The 22,817-nt window shown below is 34.9% G+C and overlaps 1 protein-coding gene across 1 annotated transcript; it reads left to right on the top strand.

Moving 5' to 3' along the window:
• Window positions 1–77: 77 nt before the first annotated feature.
• LOC146424756 (long-chain fatty acid transport protein 2-like) lies at window positions 78–12,965 on the top strand. Its single transcript, XM_085042680.1, has 7 exons — window positions 78–204; window positions 3,331–3,525; window positions 4,921–5,011; window positions 7,273–7,471; window positions 7,832–7,929; window positions 9,736–9,866; window positions 12,246–12,965. Exons 1-7 carry the CDS (start codon window positions 154–156, stop codon window positions 12,420–12,422), a joined length of 942 nt encoding a protein of 313 aa, XP_084898806.1. The 5' UTR covers window positions 78–153; the 3' UTR covers window positions 12,423–12,965.
• The last annotated feature ends 9,852 nt before the right edge of the window (window positions 12,966–22,817 follow it).

Genomic DNA, 22,817 nt, shown 5'->3' with positions numbered 1-22,817 from the left:
TTTGTTACAGTAGCTGTAGAAGACCAGGCATTTGTTTCAAAGGTTATTTTGAATTTTCTTATCTGTTTTCATCACATAGGAGCAACCTGTGTTTTGAAGAAGAAATTTTCTGCAAGCCAGTTTTGGAATGACTGTAGGAAATACAATGTCACCATGTTTTTGTATATAGGCGAACTCTGCCGCTACCTCTGCAATCATCCCTGTGTAAGTTCTGTTTGCAAATGCAGCTTTAAGATATAGCAAATCTGAAAGTCAGACAGACTCACCCATTTCTGAATAGTATAGTATTTCCAATGTTTGATCATTTTTCCAGTGTACACAAAATATAGGTCTTGTATTCCTTGCTGTCATCAACAGCAATTGAGTTTACATCAGCAAATGTAGTGGTGTCATGAAAACAAGCCTCGCAGGACAGGGCACATACCCTGACCCTAACTGGAGTGCCTCTGCAAAACCAAACTTGTCAGCTTTTTGTCTGAGTGACCAGCAAGTCACAGGTCAGTCAGAAAAGGGTAAAAGCAGTAAAATCTTAATTGTACTCAATGACCAAACAAGAGCCTGAACCAGATTAAATGATTAAACAATTTCAGTGTTCTGTTTGAAAGTAGTTATTTAAAAGGAGAGGCCTACTCTGTTCAATATTTAATGAATGATAATTAATTTTTAGTTTGAAACTGATAAATTAGTGTTTTTGTAAGCTTAAATCTTTTTCTTAGAAGTCTTCCAAAGGCAAATTCTTTTCCATGTATGTATATATGATGATGGATATATCTGTACAAAGCCAAAGTACTAATGGTGTGGTGCAAAATCATGGTCCCTCCTGGAATAACAGTTCTAAAGATCATGAGAGCTAAATCATGATCAGGTTTAGGACAAAAGTAAAATGTCACCAAACAGAGTAGCAGTAGAAAATAGTCTGAAAATACTAATTAAATTGCAACTCTGATTTCTCAAAGACAGTGGAAAAGCTTGGTTAATTTTTTTCATTTTATACTTGGGAGTTAGGGTGTTACTGAAGGGAGGTAACAAGAAGTATTCCTACCTATCTCGGAAAACATCATGTACAAGCACAAAGTTCAAATGATCCGACTACATTAGTCAGAGATTGATGCGAGGACTAGCAACAAGGGAAAGAATTCTGCAGCTGGTTTGAGCAGAATCTTATTATGGGGTGGTCTGGATGTAGGAGAGGGATCAAAGACAAAAAATTATTAAAGGGCACAAGACTGGATAGCTGCTGGCCAGAACTCAAGCGTGTACAAACATTATATCAGAAGTCCATCGATCAAAAAACCACAAAGGAATAATTAGCTAGGCCAAGATAGTTGTGTAAATGTTTCTCCTGCAGGAAAAAGGAGCAAGAACTTTCTTTACTTGACTCAATAACAAGAATTTAACAGAGAAGGAATTGATACTTAACTGGCAACTGGTAAGACGGAAAAAGAGAGGGATGGCCTAGATGAGTTAAGGAAGCTGAGGCTGCTAACAGAAGTGCATCAGTGCCTCAGCAGTTCTGTCAAGATCATGTATCTTACTAGAGGATGACCACATATAACATATAGCCATGTGTTATATACCTATATGACATGAAACCTCTGCATATAACCTCTACTGTACCACACGTTCTTCTTCAGTGAAAGAAACCTTTGCAGGCTGCTAGGCCTGGTGTGGCTCAGGACTAGGTCTGAACATGAGGGATCTGTTGGAGTATGCTCTGTGTCATACACAGGGTGCCCGTCCTTCCCTCCTCTCACTGACCATGCCTAGGTCTCACAAATTGAGAAAGAATACGAATTTGGAAACTAGGAGGCAGTCAGGGATTTCTTGATGTGGACAGAGACTCTCTGACTAATTATGTCTACTGCAAGCTAACCAGCTTTCATGTAGCAATCAGAATGAAATTTTAAGCACGGTACCCCATAGAAGGTAACAAAAAAAAAGAGAATGTATGTCAAAGAATGTTTTTAAAGAGAACCATGTACCTTTTAAATAAAGATATTTAAAATTCAAGGTAATTCAGGGAAATGCTGTAGGTTGTTGTACCAGGAATGAATCAAGGTAAGCATAACTGTTTCTCCTATTCCTTGTAATCTCTCAAGATCTTGAGTTTTACTTCAAGTCTTATAGTATCACAAGATATATTGGGGGAAAAAAACCCAAAATCCATCATTTCACCTGGAAGAACTAGCACTGAAGAAGGAACAACATTAGGCATGAAGGAAGTCTCCCAGTCAGCCTTCCAACTGGTTTATAATTGGGTTGGATTACATACATGTGATCAAAACATTTATTCCTTCAGATTTTCCATCAAAATTGTGAAAGAAAGCACATCTCATTGGACAGAAGCAGGGAATATCAAGCTTCTGTTTGACTCCTGTCAGGGAGTCACTAAGCTCCACTTAACAGGTGAAATTTAGCCTGCATTACGGTTGATGCTATTGTGGCAAATAACCAATGTGCCATAAAATGAAGTTCTGGATCAAATTAAATTGTCTGTTAATACAGAGTTCACAAAACAATTTTATGTGAATATTTTTGAAAGTCAAAATTTTGAAACCTCGAGTGTGCTAAAACATTTAATTTATGTAAGTAAACATTTGAGTAGTTTACCACAATAATTACATAATTGACATGTAACAACGACACATTCACAACTGCATTTTGACTGCAGATTTTATTATCTATTCTAAATCTGGATTTAAGATTAAAATTGCACCTAAGCCTATGAGATTGTAAGCATCTTTAAACTACTCTGCTGCTTTTTGAGGTTCCATAAGGAACATGGCAGATGTGCAAAATTTTCTACCAAGTATCATTACATATAGAATCAACCACAGTGTACCACAAGTGTTTTCTAAGACATCACCTTGTTGATACAGAAAAATTTCTTTCCTTGACAGCAAAGGAACTTCCATTCTATGGGAAATGGCACTTACTTAAAACCTATTTATTTACAGCTAAAATCTTTTAAACTTTGTAATGTACATCTTAGTTAAAGGATTCATAACTGAATATTCAAAGAATTACGGAAACAAAGTGTTTATCCTACAAAACCCCCTCAACCTCAGACCAAGATTTCTTATGCTTTTCTGTTTGATTTTTACAAAAAAAAAACCCCAAACAACAACCAAACACACAAACAAAAAAAACCCCAAAAACAAAAAACAAAACAAACAAAAAAAAAACAAACAAAAAAACATTCTGTGAAGTATTTTAGTCAAGGTGGCAGTTTATAAAGGAAAATTGTTCTATTAGAAAGTATTAGATGAATTCTAGGAGTTTAGACCTGCTTTTGTCTGCCACAGAATGCTTCTTTTTGTCTGTTCACAGAAAGAAGAGGACAGAGTACATGAAGTGCGCATTGCCCTAGGAAATGGTATCAGACCTTCTGTGTGGAAAGAATTTCTAATGAGGTTTGGCCCAATTAAAATATTTGAATTCTATGGGTCCACAGAAGGAAATATTTTTTTCCTGAACTATACTAATAAAATAGGAGCTGTGGGCCGTGCTGGCATTTTCTCAAAGGTAAGGTTATCAAATCAACCAACCAATCAACCAAACAATTAACCACCCAGTAACTGAAAAAAATAAAAGGCAGGTGAAAGGCAGAACTTATAAAGAGCAGGAAAGTGTACAAGAAAGAAACCGCTTCCTTCTGTCTGGATATAGCAAAATCTGTTTCATTAAAATAGAAACCTTATTCTTAGCCCCTTCCTTGTCTCTACTGTCTGTACATATGTTTTGAAGCCACAATAAATATACACAATGACTTCACAGGAGCTTGTGTACCCAATGTTTTCCACAGAATACATTAAAAAACCCCAAACTGACTGTGTAGAAGTGCCTATGCACAGGACTGATTAATGATGCTTTTTGTCAAAATTCACTTATCGTCTTGAAAACCCACATATATTAAGTGATGAGGCCAGAAACTAGTTTTGATTTGACTTTTGGTATGAATCAGGAGATATATATTCCAGGGAAAATTTAGACAAATTTGCTTTTTGTCTGCATCTCCATTCATTAAAACTAGTGCCACATTTCCTGTGAAATAAGATTAGCAAAACAAAAAATTTCAGAATTCTCAGCAAATAGAAGACAAGAATATTAATCTCAAAGTGTCGGAGCTCTAGATTTACATATACAGCTACTGCTGAAACTCGCATTACTTCTATCATAAAAATGCCCTGGTACTGTCAAATTTTTTTTCCAATAGGTACAGTTTCTATTAATAAAGAACACTTTACTATAATAAAATACTGTTGAAACAATACTAAAGATTCAGATCAGTTGAGGTCAAAACCAAATTAAAGACTTCCAAATTATTTCTGCTTTTAATCTGAGACGCCAAAAATGCCTTGGCATTACCATAATAATAACAACTCTGCAAGGCTTTCAATCCTCTAGCAATCTTAACAGTGTGGATAGAAGATTAAGGTAGGAAAGACTAAATTAAATCATTGAGTTGTAAGTTTCCACTGAGATCTGTCTGGAGTAATTTTTGAGATGTATGTAAATTTAGTTTAGATTTTTTTGTCAAGGAATCATCTTGATTTGCATTTCAGTGATATTAACCCTCTATTTAGAAAGGGATGGTAGTCTTAAAGCAAAACTGATGATTTGATCAAATGCACAAGTTTCACTATCCTTCGTATAAATGATTTAAATCTGACCATACTCTGAGACAATGCTCTGAGATAAAGGAGATGAATACTTATCTGAATATGTATACTTAGTGTTACTTTTAATATAAACACTTTCTGACAATTGCATCTCAGAATACTGTCCATGTATTTTAAGCTGTTTCAAGTCTTCAAAAGTCAATAGGGACTATTCATTAATTCAAAGCAATTTTTATCACAGCTAGAAAGTGAGTAAGATAGTGATGTTTTTAATTATGCATATGTGCCCTTTTTTTAGTTTATACATTCTTTTGAGTTGTTGAAATATGATGTCTGGAAACAAGAACTTAAAAGAGATGAAAATGGAAGGTGTAAGAAAACACCCAGAGGTAAGGAAAAATATTAGTTATCTATTAACTAGCAGATACCTCAATTTAGATGATAACATTTGTGTGAGCAACAGATTTTTTTACATACACCTAGAATTTGAAAATTATCCTGGAAAATAGATCCAAACAGGGATCTGTTGCTAATATATGCAATAATATATGCAAATTTTTGCAATAATCTAAAAATAAAAAAATTACAATAATATAAGAGCGTTGGTAATATTCTGGGCTTTTTTGGGTTTTTTAAATAAAAAAAAAAAAAGGATACAGGTATTCTTAGATACGTTGTGCTCTGAGGCCAGATGTTTAAAGATGCTTTCTAACTTTCAAATTTAAAATTCTGAGGGAGAACAGTACAATTTCAAAATATGGATCATATTTTTACATTTAGTGACAAAAACAGATTTTTCTATTTAGTACCTAGAGGTGCACACACTTTCCAAACTCCTACTTAAAATGGAATACTCCACCTCAAAGAGCAGAAGCTCCCAAACTGAAAATAAGATAGACTCCTCGCTGAGAATACCTTTGAGAAAAATCCTGACAACTGAGGATTTTTCCTTCCACAGAAGACAGCACTGCATTTTACTGAAGCCACATTAAATATCCATGTGCCTGTGTACACATGCACGAATCCGTGTGTGTCAAAAGTAGCCGTTCTGGGAAAGACGTCTTTGACATCACTAGTTTTAGATTTAATTATCACTGAGATAAAATTCCTGAAGGTAAAAGAGAGGCTTATACAGATGACTATGACTATGTATATTATGATTAAAATAGGTCATGATAATGTCAGATCTCAATGACATACAGAAGTACTGGTCATCGAATCAGCAAATATAATTGCTTATCTTTGATAATATAATATAATAAATATAATATAATATAATATAATATAATATAATATAATACAACATAACATAACATAATTAATATAATATAATATAATATAATATAAAATAATATAATATAATGTAATGTAATATATAGATAGAATATATTCTGGTAGCAGTACTGGAAACAAATGTACCAATCTTCCATTATTTCTGATAATACATGATTTGCTGATAATATCCAAACCAAGAAAAAGATTTTATTTTTCTTGAAAAGAGCTTGCTTTCTCACTACTGTTACGTTATAAATGTTATTTGTTATTGGATGAAAAAAAAAATATTTCTCAGTGAAATTGATAAAATTCTCAGTTTCATGACAAAAGAAAAATTTTGCAGGTTGTTACACATATTTTTAGATAACTCTGAAGCTGTCACTTGATGCAGTGTGAGACAGTAATGACAGTAAATTCACAAACTGGACTAGAGAATCATCCTGTAATATTGACTTGGGGTTAGGGCAACTGCTTTTTTAAATTCAACATTTTTGGTTGGTTGCTAATTTGTTATAAATCATGCATTGTATTTGCAGCAATGCAAGCTCCTCTTCTGAAAGTTTCCATGAGCTTTCATTCCATTTTCCATGTTGAGTGTTCAAAACAATGAAGAGGATTTAATTTAAGAAGTAGAAATACAGCTATGAAGAAAATTATTTGATTGAAAACACCTCCTTACATTGCTGAAGGAATAAAAGAGAAGTCTTCTGTGGATGGAATTATCTTTTAACCTCAGGAACACACTGAGTAAAAAGCCAGTACTTATCACAGATACAGAATAATAGAAAAACATGTTTAAAGGATATTCTAAATCAATTCGAGTGGAAGTTTTTCCCCTGTTATAGATAGGACTCAGACAACAAGAAGGAGTGATGCCTAGCAGGGATATGCTTCAGATGCCAGGGACTCCTTGATGGCTGGGGGCCCAGACTCATTGTGGATTACAGCATGTGTTGTCACACCAGCACACCAGTGCTGAGGGCAGTAGCAACCCTATCCTCTGGAAAACCTCAAAGCACAAGAGCTTAGGTGCTATGTATTTTCCCCCTATGTGTACTGTTTGACTACCATTACCCTTTCCAAATGACAGATAAGTCATCTTTTCAACAGGTAAATGCTTTTTCCGGGTAAGTGATGTACAACATACTCAAAAAATCTCCTTCCTGTGATCCAGCTTTTTGGAAGAGAAGGAGGGAAAATTTTGTTCCCTTTTCTACTCACCTATTTCTTCTGTTCAGGGGACGGCTAAGGAAATGTTGCAATAGGATGAAGGGAACAGATACGGCTTTCCAAAGGATTTTTGATATGATAATTTATGCTCTAAACAGCTCACTCTATTGTCTGCTTCTTTGCATCCCCTTTTCATGGCCTGCAGGTAAACCTGGTCTTCTAGTTGTTCCAGTTACTGAGGATGCCCCATTTTCTGGATATGTTGGAAATAAAGAAGCCTCAGAGAAAAAACTCTTGCATAATGTGTTTGTGGAAGGAGATGTGTATGTTGACACAGGAGACCTCCTAGTGATGGATGAGGATGGGTTCCTCTACTTCACTGACCGCGTGGGAGACACTTTCAGGTATAGCACAGAGTTAAATCGAGGGAGCTTGGAAGAAATCACACATACACAGGATTGGATGACACAGGTCATACTCGAACCTGATGAATGTCAATTTTGTTTCAACAAACCCACCAAGGATAGGAATCAAGTACACCAAGGTTCACACCAACATAGGAGAATTTTTCAAATTTGGCACTTCTTATATCACTGGGGTCTTAAATGAGATGGCACAAAACCAGAAAAGGATTTGTCTGTCTATCTTCACTCTTCAATACATTAAGAATAATGGCAGTCCACATTAAAAGCAGTCTTTTGTCACATATATAATAAAAATGTGTAAATTAACATCTATATCAATATGAGAAATACTTCCAACAGGTGGAAAGGAGAAAATGTTGCCACTTTAGAAGTTGCGGAGATCATTGGTATGATGGATTGTGTCCAAGAAGTTAATGTATACGGTGTAAGCATAAAAGGTAAGACATTCCCTGCAGTTTGAGAATATAAAATGAAAACAGTCATTTCCTACAGTAACTTTTCTGTTCTTACAAATAAATGCACAAATACATTTAAAGATACAAGTGGTTTCAGTCTGGCCATTCAGACTTTTCTACAGTGTTTGGAGATTTCAGTTTCAGTTAAATGCTGTATTTAATAAACATGCTGAAATTTTGTAATGAATGGGAGAAACATTGGGATAAATTAAAAACTGTAAGAGAAGTGAGAAACATGAAGAGTGAAATACAAAGTTAGGAACTACACAAGACTTCTCTGAAGCTACAGGCTTTCATCTGAGAAATGGTAAAACAGGGCATATAAAAAGATGAGATATCTGAAACCATTTTCTTATGGGTACCATCCAAGTACACATATATTTTTCCATAGCTGGAATGTTCTCAATCAAAGCTGTAGGCAGCTAAATTACAAGATCAGGTAGAAAATTTCTCAGAAGATGCATCCATTGAAGAAACAGGCTGAGCAAGACAAATTTATTGTCATGCTGACTGTTTATTGTTTCCTTTGAAGGCAAATAAAGTCTAGATTAAAAGAAACTAGTCACATGAAGAAGAAGCTGTAAAGAGACAGCACTGAAAGATGGGACACATGATGGATTCAAAGAAAGAGGATGCATAAAAATAAAATTAAAAGGCCATCATCTGAATGGTTGATCAGCAGGTGGCAGTCAAATGCCAATATGTTCATCTTTGAGAGCTAACATCCTCGAGTGCATGCAAATAAAACTGTGGTCTAATGTTCAAAGCATCTCTCATTATGATCTACGGTTGGAACTGATGTAAGGTCCTCAAAAGGGTTATTGCTACCTCAGGCAGTAAACAGCACATTAAAAAATGCCTCAAGAGCTTAAGAATCATATCATTTTTTTGTTATAGTGTTAATAAAATGTAGATAGTACAGTCTTTCATATTTCTGGGTTTACTTGAGTCTCAAATATTGCCAAAACAAACTTTACAGCATATCACCAGTTCAGTAACTGCAGATTCATTTTCAGGAAACAGAATACCCATATTTTTTCTTTCCAGTTCCTTTAGGTACACATCAAGGCTGCTCTTTTGTTCTGAACAGATTTGTGGCAGCTGATTTCTTCCAACTTAGATGTTTTTTCCACTTAGAATTTTCAAGTGTGTTTCAATAAACAGAATGCTGCAGAAACTCTGTCTGTTACATATTTTTGAAAAGGGTTTTGTTTCTGTTTGCATGTTAAACATAATTTGATGTCTGTAATTTACCAGGCGCCACTTGCCCTCTTTGTCACTAATTTATCTGTGGAATAGAATACAAAGCACTCAGCACTGCTTATATAGTGTACAATAAACACTTGACTTTAAATAGAACAAGTGCAGTCTCATACATGTCTATGCATTAGCCTTTGTCTGAGTGCATTCAGGTTTTTTTTTTTACATTAATGGTCCCTCTGATTTAATTAGACCACTATGTTACCAATGTTCAGGTAGGAATAAAACCTAATAGGCAGTTTCCAGCTACACAGAATTCCTTGTAAAAAGACATCAGTGACATTTTTTTAATTAACTAAACCCACTGCAAGGAACCTTTAAAGTCTTCCAATACCCTCTGCTGTAAATAAAGTATCACATACCTTATAAATAAAATACCATAGACTTTATACTCAGTGATGTCAGAGAAGACAGGAGAGATATTTTACAATATCAATTTATTTGCTCTGACTTATACTAAATCCCCCCAAATGTCATAAAACATTTACATATACTCTTACTTCTTATACTATTTTTCTTTTTTTTTAGATTATGAAGGAAGAACAGGGATGGCAGCTATTGTGCTTAAACGTCACTACACCTTTAATGGAGAAAGGCTTTATAAGCATGTTGTGGACTTCCTTCCAAGTTATGCACAACCACGTTTTGTGAGGATCATGGTAAGACAATCAATTGCCTTGTACTTGTATTTATCTTCTGTCTGACTTGAAAACTGGTCTCTGCAATCATGTAATACAGAATACATTTTACTAACAGTTTCAAACAAAACTGTTTGAAAACAAAAGGTAATACTAGCCTAAATTACTGTTCCTATTATTATTATTATTAATGTTATTATTATTATTATTAAGTTTAGCAAATATATTATGAATTAAAGTTCTATTTTGCTTTAAGGATCCATTCATACCAATGAATAGATGTAATTAATAACTTGGCATTTGGATTTTGCTTCACAGTTTTTCATCTTTAACTAGTGTTTTCTTCCAGCCAATAAAAGACTAAGCAAATACATGTGTAGTATTACACATAAGAGTGTCTTCTTATAAAAGGGTGACATGATCCATTTCAAGCCTCTTCCTGATGTGGTTGTTTTTGAAGTGATTATTATTCACTGTTACTGACAAGGCACAAAAGAAATACCTAGTTATTTGCAATAGATAGTAAAATAAATGTTTATAGAGAGGATTTCCTAACATGAGAATTAAAATGCACTCACATGTTTTAAAGTACAAAGGCAGAACTGGGATACAATTCTTTTTTAACATGCACTTTAAAAGTGCAAGGATTACACCCCTTGTGAACTCCCCACAGGATGCTCGGCAACAGGGCAGGAGAGCACGGACTGCAAAGAGCAGGAAAGAGCTCCACATTATGTCTTCTGAAAGTTTGTCACTCTCTGTTTTCTGCTTTTAAGGGATGCTGAGAGGCATTTGGCAGTTTTGTCTCTCCTTAAATACTGACAAATATCTGAAAAGCACAAATTTGTTTGAGAATAAGATGGGAATTTAACAGAGTGCATGAGACTGGAGAGGAAGAGGAGAAAAAACATTTATGCATTCAGGTTGAAGTCCAATTTTTAAAAGTTCTAAAGATGGAGAAAACCTATTTTTTCAATAATAGATTACTGTGCAAAGTAAATGTACCTTCAAATGCAGTAAGCTTAGGTTATACTATCTGTGGTGTCTCAGGGCAGGAATGGCCTCTCCTAGGAAAAGCTTTGGGAGCAGATCTGTCTTTACAGTTCCACCAGGTGGAGAAAATCTGTGTGGAGTTCTAGAGCTTATATTTGTGGAACTGATTAAACCTGTTCACATTTATGTGCTCTCTGACTAAAGCTTTTTTTTGTAATTGAAGAGGAGCCAAAGTAATCAAAGTTAATAGGAGTACTAAATAATTAATAAATATTTACGTATGTGCAAATTTTTATTAAAGGAAAAAGAAATTATTTTAAAAGATCAAAATGAGAAAAAAAAAGTCATTACTTTATAAAATATCTTAGGGGAGTATAACAGGATAAATGCTGAACTCACAATTTTCTGTTTGGAGGAAAATTAATTCCCTTCTCTACATCCTGAGAAAGAGGTCACCCTAATCAAGACTGACAAACAAATACATTAAATTCTCCTGCAAAATTGGATTAAAAACAAAATCAGTCTTGAAAATATTTCAGCAGTCCATATGTGGGTTTTTGATACCATGACTTGCAATTACCGTTGACTGGTTTTGTGAAAATCAGACGGAGTGGGAGTTGTTCTCAACCTCTCTTACCTGACTCTAAAACAATAGCAGAGGCCCAGGGACAAGGAGGCAAAGAACCAGGGAACTCCATGGCTCTTTTACCTTTTCCACGGGACTTTTTCTAACTCCCTTTCAACAAGAACTAAAAAGCAGTTTCTTTCAGCACAGGAACTAAAAGAACAAATTCACTACATTGGAAACACCGTATAAGTAATTACAATGCTTAAGAACCATCTATTTTAAACTTTTCTCTTAATGTAAACAACATTTGACAGAAGGTTAATTAATTTGCCACTTCTGCTCTTATACACCAACTATTGTGTGCAGAACAACTTGCTCATTAATTGGCATTTGAATAACTGCTGTACAGCAACTGCTTACACTGACAAATAAGACAAGAAGGCATTTAACAATATCAGGTTTAAGGTTTTAAGTTTAGCAGCAGGAAATCAGAAGAGAGTCAGTAGCACAAAATCAGTCAGTGCTGTGCAGAGCACCATCAAGTGTTTCATACTCTATTGATTTTGTGGTGAACTGCCCTGATGAAAGTTAAAATAATATGCATATTTTGATGCAGAAACTTACAATCTTGTATTTGGCTTTAATAGGCAATGAATAAGAAATAAAATATTCTTTAAGATTTAGATTTCACTGCACTTGTGAAGTAAATAAATCTGTTTAACTGAAGAAATTTCTACAGTAAAATTGTATTATCTGTTTTATTCATTAAGCACAACATATTTTCACTGATATGGGCTAAAATGGAATATTTAACTTTACTTGAATTATTTCTTTTTTAGGATGTTATGGAAATTACTGCAACTTTCAAGCATCAGAAAATGCATCTGATGAATGAAGGATTTAATCCAGAAATTATATCTGAACCTCTGTATTTCATGCATGAACCTACACATTCCTATATTCCTTTGACAAGAGAGATATACCAGAAGGTGGTTTCCGGTGAAATACGTTTATAAAGCACACAAATAAAATTACTCTATAATACAAAAATTTTCAGATTACTCCTGCAACTATTTCAGCAAGAGCCACTATGCAATATTTGTTCTAAAAATACAGGATATTCAAATTAATCATATTGTGGTAAAATCTGTCTCATCCTAAGACACAGACACAATAATTACATGCACTGTGTAAGCTGCACTGCGTCTGCTCATATTGCTTCCTCACACATGGGCTCACACATGCAAATTTTTATTTTACATTTCTTGCTGATTCAAATTATTTTTTTCTATGCCACCATTACCTTAACTTAGTTGAACATTTTACATATTTAGATTATTATTCTGATTCTACTTTTTAAATGAATAAATGAGTAGATAAATAATGTCCTAGACATTAATAAAATAAGCAATCAGAAACAAGAAAACACTGCACAAGCACTGCATATAGACTTCAGTTGAATGTTTATTAATTATATTATGTAATATTTTATTGCAGTATTTTATGTAATGCTCAACTTCAGACTTTCATGGAAAATAAACATTCAGTGGTGAAATACACTTGTAGTATTTAGTGTACATTATTTTCCACAACTTACACCAGAACTATCCACAGATTAAACTATGTGCAAAAATTCATGTTTGATGGCACATTACCTCTTCTTTTACTTACCAGTCATCATATTCCTGAAGCTGAGTTTTCATGAAATCAGAACAAAATTTACTATAGCTTCTAGATATTGCTGGAAGTGAACACTTAGAAACTGTTAAAAGGAGCTAGAAAGTTTCAAAAGCATAATCAGATCAGAGAATATAACATTAGCATACCTGTTGGATGTACTTTCCTTGAGTATATATATCTGGTTAAATTAAAAAATCAAACAAGTCTCCACTTATGTGAGGGAAAACCTTTCCACTGTATGGTTCCCTGAATTCACGTGACCTTTTGCATAGATTAATAAAATATCTATACTATAAAGCTAATGCTCATCCCATTTAGAGTCTTACAGACTTGCATGATTTCCCCAAACATGAGACTTACTTCCTCTTGCTTTTCAGTATGGGCTATTGCTACCACAGCTAACACTGCTGCTTCTGTCGTGATGCAGTGACCCAGTGACCCAAACACCACTGGTGCATTGTAGGGCACAGGACACAAGAGCTTGTCATCTAAAGTAAGGAGCAATCTGACAAACAAAGAAACTCTATTATGATCACAAAGGTCCATAAACCTGGATGATGTCGTGTATCTCTCAGGATCCTCTGCCATTCCAAGTCATGGGAAGTGGGTGTGATAAGAGCAGACGCAGTCTGGGGTCTGGAAGGCAGTAAGTAAGCATGCAGAACAGGACAGCATACAATACCCAGCGTACCAGGTACACCTAGGGTACACTGACATCTCCCATGAGACATAAGGTTTCTGAGCTTGGAGTAAGAGAAACAGAGCTGCAAATAAAAAACCTTTACACCTAAGAATTGCCCATTTGTGGACTAGGAAGAGCACTGAACATAATACAAGTTTGAGGAAGGCCCAAGGAATTTCAGTTTGAATCCAACATGTGACTGTATAGTGCCCAAGAAACCTCCTTTGACTGAGGCAGTAAACTTATGTCTTGCCCAATTTCTGGGCATCCTAGTATCAAGAAAGGAAGGGATCAGTTCCTCATGACTCTTGAATATAGGGGTTTCTCTAACTACTTCTAATGTGGTCTTCTAACACATGAAAAAATAGTGTTCCCCTAGAAGCTTATAAGCTGACACCTTATTTCCAAAATGCCAACAATTTCCAGAATATGAGATAATATTGAGACAGCTCTGAAATGGCTACTATAAATAAAATACTTGTATTTTTCCTGCCATCTAAAGGTGTATATAAATATGCACACACGCAACCCATAAACATATAGAATATTAAACTTTATGAGGACTATTCCTATATAATACTGTTACCAATACACCTAATTACATTTACAACTTTCATAAAGCTTCCAAAACCTCAGAGAAAAGTGTCATCTTCTATCTTTACTTTTATTAAGGAGATGTACTACAGACTACCGTCTGCCTGTCTGTTTTATCTTCTTTTCTCCTTCACCCTTTTACTCTCTACATTTAATTCCTTCCAAGCATTCATTCCCCAGAAAAGGTTAGATGTCGCTGTTGAGCAGCTAGCAGAGTAATGAAGGCACCAGTTCTCAGTGGCAAGAAGGAATGACCTTTATTGTTTTGATTTCATCACATATATAGAGTTCTCAAAAGTCACCCAGATTGGTCAGTCATAAGCCTTCCCCCAGGCCTGATTGGCCAGGCCTGCACTGCCCAAGTTCTGGGACACTGTTCCAAAAACATCCAAACTTTATCTTTATTTATAAAACACAAGAAGAATTCTCATGGGAAAAGCCTGTGCTAGCCACAGTTAGAATAGAGCACAATACAACAATGTCATTTACCAGGATATAAGTACAGGATGGTTGAGGAATGAGTCTCTTACATCACAAAATTACTGTGGTTTCAGGATTCGGAATAAATGTCCCACATATAGACAGAGAAGGAAAAGTACTTGTAACTCTTAAGTACTCAAATCCTTTTCTTCCTCACCTGTTGTTGTAAGTTGCATCTCAGGCTTTCAAGGGAGTAATTTCCCCTCTTCATTTCCACAGCAGCAGAAAAGGAGCAGATAAGAGGAAAACTAAGAAAATGAACAACTGTTTTTGGTAGAGAATTTAATTAAGTTAATATTTTAGAATTTAACCCAGTTACACCAGTTAATAAAGTGGTGTTCCATATAGAAGACACAGCTGGAGAAATCAATGAAAGGAAAGACAAAGAGCAGCAACATTAAATTAAATTTGACATTAATGCTGATCATGTACTTACAAGGCTCTCCAAGTTTACAATTCAATCCTGTGAGTGCCTACTCCTCTCTGGAAGGTCAAACTTTTTAAATGTATAAGTCCTAGATCAAAGGTTCCATGAAGCAGAATGCAGATTATCTTGCTAGTCTCCCGTATTACCCTATTCTGAGCCAAGACACAGAAGTAAGTTTTCATATTTGACATGTGTTAAAAAGTGAATTGGGATATTATTCTCTGCATAGTATTATAAGGATTACAATACCATGTACTGACTATATACTGTATTATACTAAATTGAAATGAACAGCTGACAGTTCAAAATTTATTACTTTTTAAAAGAAACCCAAATCAACATCAACCTCATCCATCTAAAATGCGTTATTTAAGACAAGTTCTTTTCCCTCATAAATTTGAAGTATTTCACTTCCCTGGTGCTTATGCTACTAAAATAGCCTTGTAATTTCCTAAGGTGTATTAGTCAGGTTCAGAGTTAATGCAAATATTCATACACAGAATATTGTATTATCTGGATATTAAAAGGAATAATGTCTCAAAATTATAATATCAAAATGACATTTTTACCCTAATAAACCATGTCAGTATTTGGTGTATGTTTCTTTGCTATGGTGAGATGTTATAAGAAATTTTTTAATTTTATCTTGTCACTTTTTTTAAAAAAACTTCTCCCTGAATTCCACCAGAAGAAAATTAAATTCCTTTATATTTCCTTTTTGGGTCATACCATACTCTAAGGAATCAAAATGCTTTGAAGGGAAATTGAGCATAATAATTACAGCACAATAAATAATTCATAGCTCTGTGGCGTAAGTTTGTAAGTTCTACATGAATTTACGTATGTCAAGAAAAAAAGATTCCAGCTAGCAACATGTAAGAGAAATCAATTAATGGATACATTTCCTTTTATACTTTGGGAGTTTATTCGCTTAAAAACAAATATCACTAAATTTAAAATATAACAGGTTTTAGAGACTTTTTAGAGTTAACCATCAGAATTGCCTTATATGGGTTTCTTCACAATATGAATTTGCCACTTGCAAGTATGTGTTATGTTAGCAACTTTAATCTCACAATAGCATACAATTTTTCCCAGATTTCTTGTCTTATTCAATGCATGTGGCAACTTGAATTTGCTTAACAGTTCAGTAGCCTGTGTTGCACTCATTGACCCATGCAAACAGCTAATTTTATCTTCACTGATGATAGCAATTACTTCACATGAAACAAAATTATTCATTTCTTTGTAAGCCTTTGAAATCCCATGCTATTTACTTAAAAATATTAATACATATGCATATATCTCCATTGGATAAAAGCCCTCCAAGCATAGAGAACAAAAATACTGAAGGTGAATTTAACCTGGCTGCTAACCTATCTCCTAACTACAGGGGCTAGACCAGCTACCTAAACTGAGGCATCTAAGTACCACTTGGCATGCATGAGATGGGCTACTATGACTCAAAAGTCCAGTACCTTCTGCATAAGTACTTAATGTTAGGCAGGCATTTTTTTTCAAGGAATCTTAGCACTGGACTAAATCATGGGCAATTGATTCAAACCAAAGGTATAGACAGTAAGTTTAGAGGATGTCCTCTTCTGCCAAGGATTCCAGATTTGAGAAATGTGAATTTTCTTATGTATTTTCCTGAGATATACCAGCAGGCATGCATGCTTCAGACTCCTGTTAATACCTGATGTTACCAAGAAACAGCACTTCAAACAAACTAAATAAAGTCCTTAGTAAGATGCAGTCTTCAAGGAAAAAGACATAAAAAGGCATTAAGTTTTATGTGCCACATAAGAAGGAAGTTGTAAGACATACATATACATATACATATACATATACATATACATATACATATACATATGCAGACACCTGTTTTCTTGGGTGCTGAGCCTAGTTTTATCAGACCCGGACTTCTAGTTGTAACAGCCCTGAATAATTCCACTGTATTTACTGTGCTGGTGACTCATATGGTGATAAAAGGCCAAAGGATTTATTCCCGTGCTGTTTTCCTTTGGTTTGTATTCCACTAGGAAAACAGTGGCATTTTTCAAGTGTTTGTCTAACAAGGAAAGTCCATCATACAGAAAAAAAGAAACCCTTGCCTTGGTACCATTGTTGGTTGTATTGTCCCTTTTTATGTGGGGGCCGCTTATGAGCTGAGCTCTTAGGAAGAAGAAATGTTGGGGCTACTGATGTTCTTTTGCTTTTAACTCCCTCTGCACAGTTCAGTTTCATTCATTTCAGTATAAGCACTTCAAAACAAATGGAGATTGAAGGAAGGACTTTGGTACACAGGCATGGGTACTTTTATTTGCTGGTTATGGGAGATAAGTACAGAATTGCCCTTTGGAGTCCTGAAAATTTCATCCATGAGACATGTTTTGAAAGACATCTATATATAGTCAAAGATAGCACTGTTTATGTATGAACATTGAATATATTTTAAAATATACTTTTTAGAGAGATGAATACTGGAAATGATCAGTAAGGAAAAATTAACACATAGTCCTGATACCTGATGTAATGGCATCTCAGAAGGAAACAGTATTACATCAGAAGTGACAAATCTAGTAAATTACTACGTCCTCACATTTACAAATAAGTTGTAAGACTTCTACTATTAAACATTTTGGACTGCCATAACATTACTTCTTAATTATTAATTTATAATTTGGTAAGTTACAAGGTATAATACACTTTAGGCAGCGAAATAACCTTACAAGGCAATAAGGGTGGTCTCACTTATTTCCTGACAAAATAATTCTGAATTTTAAGACTTTGCTGTCTACTTAAAATATTTGAAGCCATAAAATATAAATCTATGTGAGATTAACAGTAGGGGTTTTTTTAGAATGCTTAAAATGTCCAGATGTATAGGTTATTGAACATTACTAAAATTAATTGAATTACCCTTAAAAATATAAGTACTTCTATTGTTTCTACTGCATGAAAAATAGACACATAAAGAAACATCTGATAAAATGCTCACTGAAGTGCCTAAAGTGTGACATGACATGAGCATGTAGCTGACCATTCTAGAAGAACTTATTTCAGTTTTTCTCTGCCCACCTAATTTCAAGTCTACTTTGTCCCATTAATATTTGTCACCAGTTGTGGACACATTCTTCATGGAGTGGAAATATTTTTCTTCCTCTTTTGGATTCGAATAAATGCTATGTGTGAATCACCTGTTAAAGGTAAATGGGCCTCTCTCAAAATTATTAAGTTCTATTTTCCCTACAATTTAGAGAAAGACAAAGCATGATGTGAATCCTGATATCAGCACATAGAAGTGCCCAGTGATTCTGCCTCCTTCCTATTTCAACATGTGTGCAGGCCAAACTCAATTGTGTTTCTACAATTTTGAACAAAAATTAAACCTTCTCGTTTCAAACTTGTGACAAAATGGAAGAATTTATTGTATATGGCTTTATTGCCTTTTCTATCCTATAAATTCAAATAACAGAAGAGTATCATGTAAGTGCTGTGAAACTTGGTGGAATCAACTAGAAGAGCTTTAGTTCTTTAGTTCCATTCTCCATTATCTTAACTTTATTCTTTTTAAAGCAGTAGGTGGTGAGATTGAGTGAGTGAGTGAGTGAGTGAGTGAGTGAGTGAGTGAGTGAGTGAGTGAGTGAGTGAGTTTGGGGTGTAGTTTCTTATACAATTTTTGGCCAACAGTGGATTTTTAGAAGACTTTATATTTCCAGGCTGACTTCTATTTTTCTAACTTACAGTGAGGCAGTCAGGATTATTTTAGCAGCACAACTGATGAACAGTATTAATCCTTCTGGTTCCCTCCTGCAATAGTCTGGAGGTATTTTCTGATCTTTATTGTTTCTTCACACACCCAGTCACTCATGTCATTTGTTTCATTCTTAATTCTATTACTGTTCTATTGTGCAGAGTTTGAAAAAGGGCAGATGTTCCCTGTTGGTAGGGCAACCAACATTAATTCTTAAAATGGATGGGTAAAACTCATAAAGCAGCAGTACGCATTTGAAGCGCCTTTATGAGTGAATGAATAACCTTGCGATCCTAACAGAAAAGATAGAAAAATCTCATACAATCTGGCTCTGCAGAAGATACCAAATATGGTAGTCCTAGCTTTTAAAAAGCACTGCTGTAGGCACATGAAAGCATAAATGTTTACTGAAAACCACAAAACCACCACTGCTACTTCTACTGCCACTACTATGCTATTCTTTTTGTCCGTGACTCATTCTATTGAATTCTGCCTCTAAAATGCCTGCAGGCAGAATGCCTCCAGCTCTGATCTGGGCAATCCTCTCCAGCCACTTGGAACAAACATTCACTTACAAGGTTTCGAAGGAAACTGCTGTTGCTGAAAGAGGTGGTGATTTCCTTTCCTGTGAATCTATTCTTGGCTTGTGCTGTAATACAGTATCAGGATATGACAGACCAGCACTATTTTTTCTAGCATTAAATTGGAGTCATCCTGTAAGACATATTCCTGCACAGAGAAAAAAACAAAGAACACCAAAACAAACAAACAAACAAAAACCAAAAAAAAAAACCAACAGTTCTACAATTTACAATACAAATATCTGGAATCAGACCGTGCTGTACCACAGCAGAGTCCAGAAAAAATCCATAGGTGAGAAAACTGTACTGATTTAAGGTAGGTTTCATCTGACAGAAGATTATCACAGGAAGTATGGGCAGATTTTGGGACTGAGAACTTATTTTTTCCAGTTCAGAACTGCATTAAATTAGGCTAGCTGTGTTTCCTTGTCACCCATTTTGTGTGTTTTCATAGAGATACCTGAAAAAAATAAAGGTATATAGATATAAAAAAGAATGCGTTCATAATGCCATCGGACCAAGGCACCCTCACCTTGCAGTAATGAGATCCCTGTGACCTTTTGAAAGGGTGTTGCCATCTTCTCATCAACAAATTTTGTAGGAAGTTTCAGGGTTTGTACCTAAGATTTCCAAGAACTGTGACGTTTCTAAGTGCTGGAATAGATTGTATGGGCAGAGCAAAACAGTAACTTCTAATTTAACTAAACCTTAGCTCAAGAAATGGAATAGTGTGATCAGTTCATTGGTTTCCAGAAACAGACAGAGGAGATTGAGCTGGATGCATGACAAAGTTGTCACTCATTCTGATAAAGATGCAAGAATCAGTGTGACACTAAGGCAGAGCCTGGTCTGAATAAGATTTTTAAAGAAAAGGTGTTTAAGCTTAGGTGAAAGAAAACCATATAGAAATGCCCAACAACCAACAAGAAAATACACATATTGATAAAACCAGCTTAGTAGGTCTGAAACACTAGGCTTTTGTCTTTAAAAATCGGTAACAGTATAACAATAATAAAAGAGGGGTTCATCGGGACTAAATGGCCCATTTATAGAATGTGGCTAGTTTATAGTAGCCTCTGATCCATGACTTCGTAATAACTTCAGATTCACACATCATAAACAGGGGATTTTTACATTTACAAGTTTTACTTCCAATCAGAAGAGCTACAGACTGAACATTTAAAGCAGAATTACAGGATCCTCAAGTAAAGCATGGCAGACATTGGGGTAGGAAAAGTGCCATGAAACAGTTCAACAAGAAGACATGACTAAGTATTTGTTTTGAGACTTGTTTTTATACAAGGAACTATGAATGATATGCTGGAACAGGAGAGATTAAGTCCCCAGTGGGCAATCTTCCCATGAAGGCAAGAAACTCTGTTACAAATTAATTAGTTCACCTGCAACATTATGCAACAACCTGTCACAACATCCTGAGTGAAATTTTAACTGACAAGTTAAAGATCTTTCTGCGACTAAACCCAGTCATTTGCTGTTTTCATTTAACAGTGGTTCAAAGGCCAAGGATAAATATTTTATCTTTTCGTGACTGATTTTCTTTGCAACTTTGCGAGACTGTTTTGGGGAAACTTCTAGTTATATTACTGGAAGCAATACCCTGAAAAAAAATTTCCTACTGAAACAGTAGGAAGAAATCTTTTGTATCAAAAAAGTAGGAAAAATCTTTTGTATCACAACTACCCATTCTATGAAGTTTTAGACATTAAAAAAAAAAAAAAAAAAAAAAAAAAAAGAAAGAAAGAATTTTTTGAATAAAAGAAAGTCTAATTCCACTCCTCTTGCTGGCAAGAGAAGTACACAAATGGAGGGATTTAAACATTTATATCTGATTGTAACATTGAAGTCTGTCACTCATGTGAAATATATTGACTACCTGCTTGTGTATGTTCCCCTCTGCATGTGACCAGCAACTACTACAGAAAACAACAAAAGCTGATAAAGAAGCAAATATTAAAGGGAGGGAGTGGGGGGGCCTGGTACCTCACCTTAAAGAAACATCTTTATTTTTACTTGCAAGGCTTTAAATGGTTTTGAAATTGCATTCTTCAGCAGTAGTTAATTTCTTCTCAATTTTACAAGAACCTTGTCTTAATGCTATTTTTTTTTTGTCATTACAACAATTAACAGGATCAAGGTCCCTTTTAACATGTAATTCAGTCATGTTTTTGGCTTATTTCTTCACATTCATAACCAGGGTTAAATTTTTAAAACTATTCAGAAATTAAACAAAACATAAGCCAGGGTAAAGTAGATGGATGCAAAGAATAAAAATGAGAATTTATATATATCACATATGTAGTCCATATACAATTTTCCATATTCAATGGAAAAGTCAGAATTTAGCCACGGAATTCAGCCCTGAAAAGTTCTGAAATTTTTTGAAGTCACTGACAACAGAATGGAGGACATCCAGCTGCAGGCAGACACCAGAAACAGAGGGGGTTTTACTTCAGCTAAGGTTTTAGAGTAAAGTGAAATACATTCATTAAAACTATATGGCTGTCCAATATACCATCAACCATACAACACTTCTTAAGAGCTTGCCAAATGACTGCCATCTAAAAGGGAAAAAAAAATCTTAGGATTTACAAAGCAGTGGGGATAGAAGAATGGAAAATGTGAGGACTTCTCAATTCAACAAAATTAAGACCAAACATCTGTCTTTCTTAGAGCATTCCTTATATTCTTAGAGATGACACCAAGTAGGATACTCTGTAAGGATTTGTTCAATAACAGAGTAATGAAAAAATATTAAACAAGAGAATAGTCTTAGTCTGGTGACAGTGAATTTCTGCATCTCACTAGAGTGATGAAAGGTCATCAGCAAGTTATTTTGAGTGTTACTTGCATAAGCAAGCTGAAAATGTTCGTGTGCTAGCATGGCTAGGTACATGTAGAGTTGAGAGACTGAGTCTACCCTCCAGCCCCAAGGGACATTTAGACAGACTAAGCTGATGTACATTTTAATCCACTCTGTAGGAAAACTTATTTTCTACAATAAAAAAGAAAATATAGACAGTATGTCAGTGAGAGAAAGAAGTTACCTAAACTCTTAGGGCCTTGCCACTGCAGGAAACCTAGCAAGACATCCTCATCCTTACACTGAAAATGGCTAAAGAAAGCAGAACAAAATGATCATTCTCCCTAAGAATGATGAAACTTACAGGAAAATGGAAAAGGCATATTTAA

This window comes from Lichenostomus cassidix, chromosome Z, assembly GCF_008360975.1.
Source record: "Lichenostomus cassidix isolate B80296 chromosome Z, HeHo_3.0, whole genome shotgun sequence".
Classification (NCBI taxonomy): Eukaryota; Metazoa; Chordata; class Aves; order Passeriformes; family Meliphagidae; genus Lichenostomus; species Lichenostomus cassidix.
Note: the sequence above shows the minus strand (reverse complement) of the source record. Positions and strands in the feature narration are given on the sequence as shown.

Bases quoted from the DNA above. Each gene is read 5' to 3' on its own strand.
- LOC146424756 (XM_085042680.1), top strand. From the start codon at position 154: ATGTTTTTGTATATAGGCGAACTCTGCCGCTACCTCTGCAATCATCCC. The intron at 7,472-7,831 runs GTATAGCACAGA...TACTTCCAACAG, and splicing joins CGCGTGGGAGACACTTTCAG to GTGGAAAGGAGAAAATGTTG. The intron at 9,867-12,245 runs GTAAGACAATCA...TTTCTTTTTTAG, and splicing joins CACGTTTTGTGAGGATCATG to GATGTTATGGAAATTACTGC.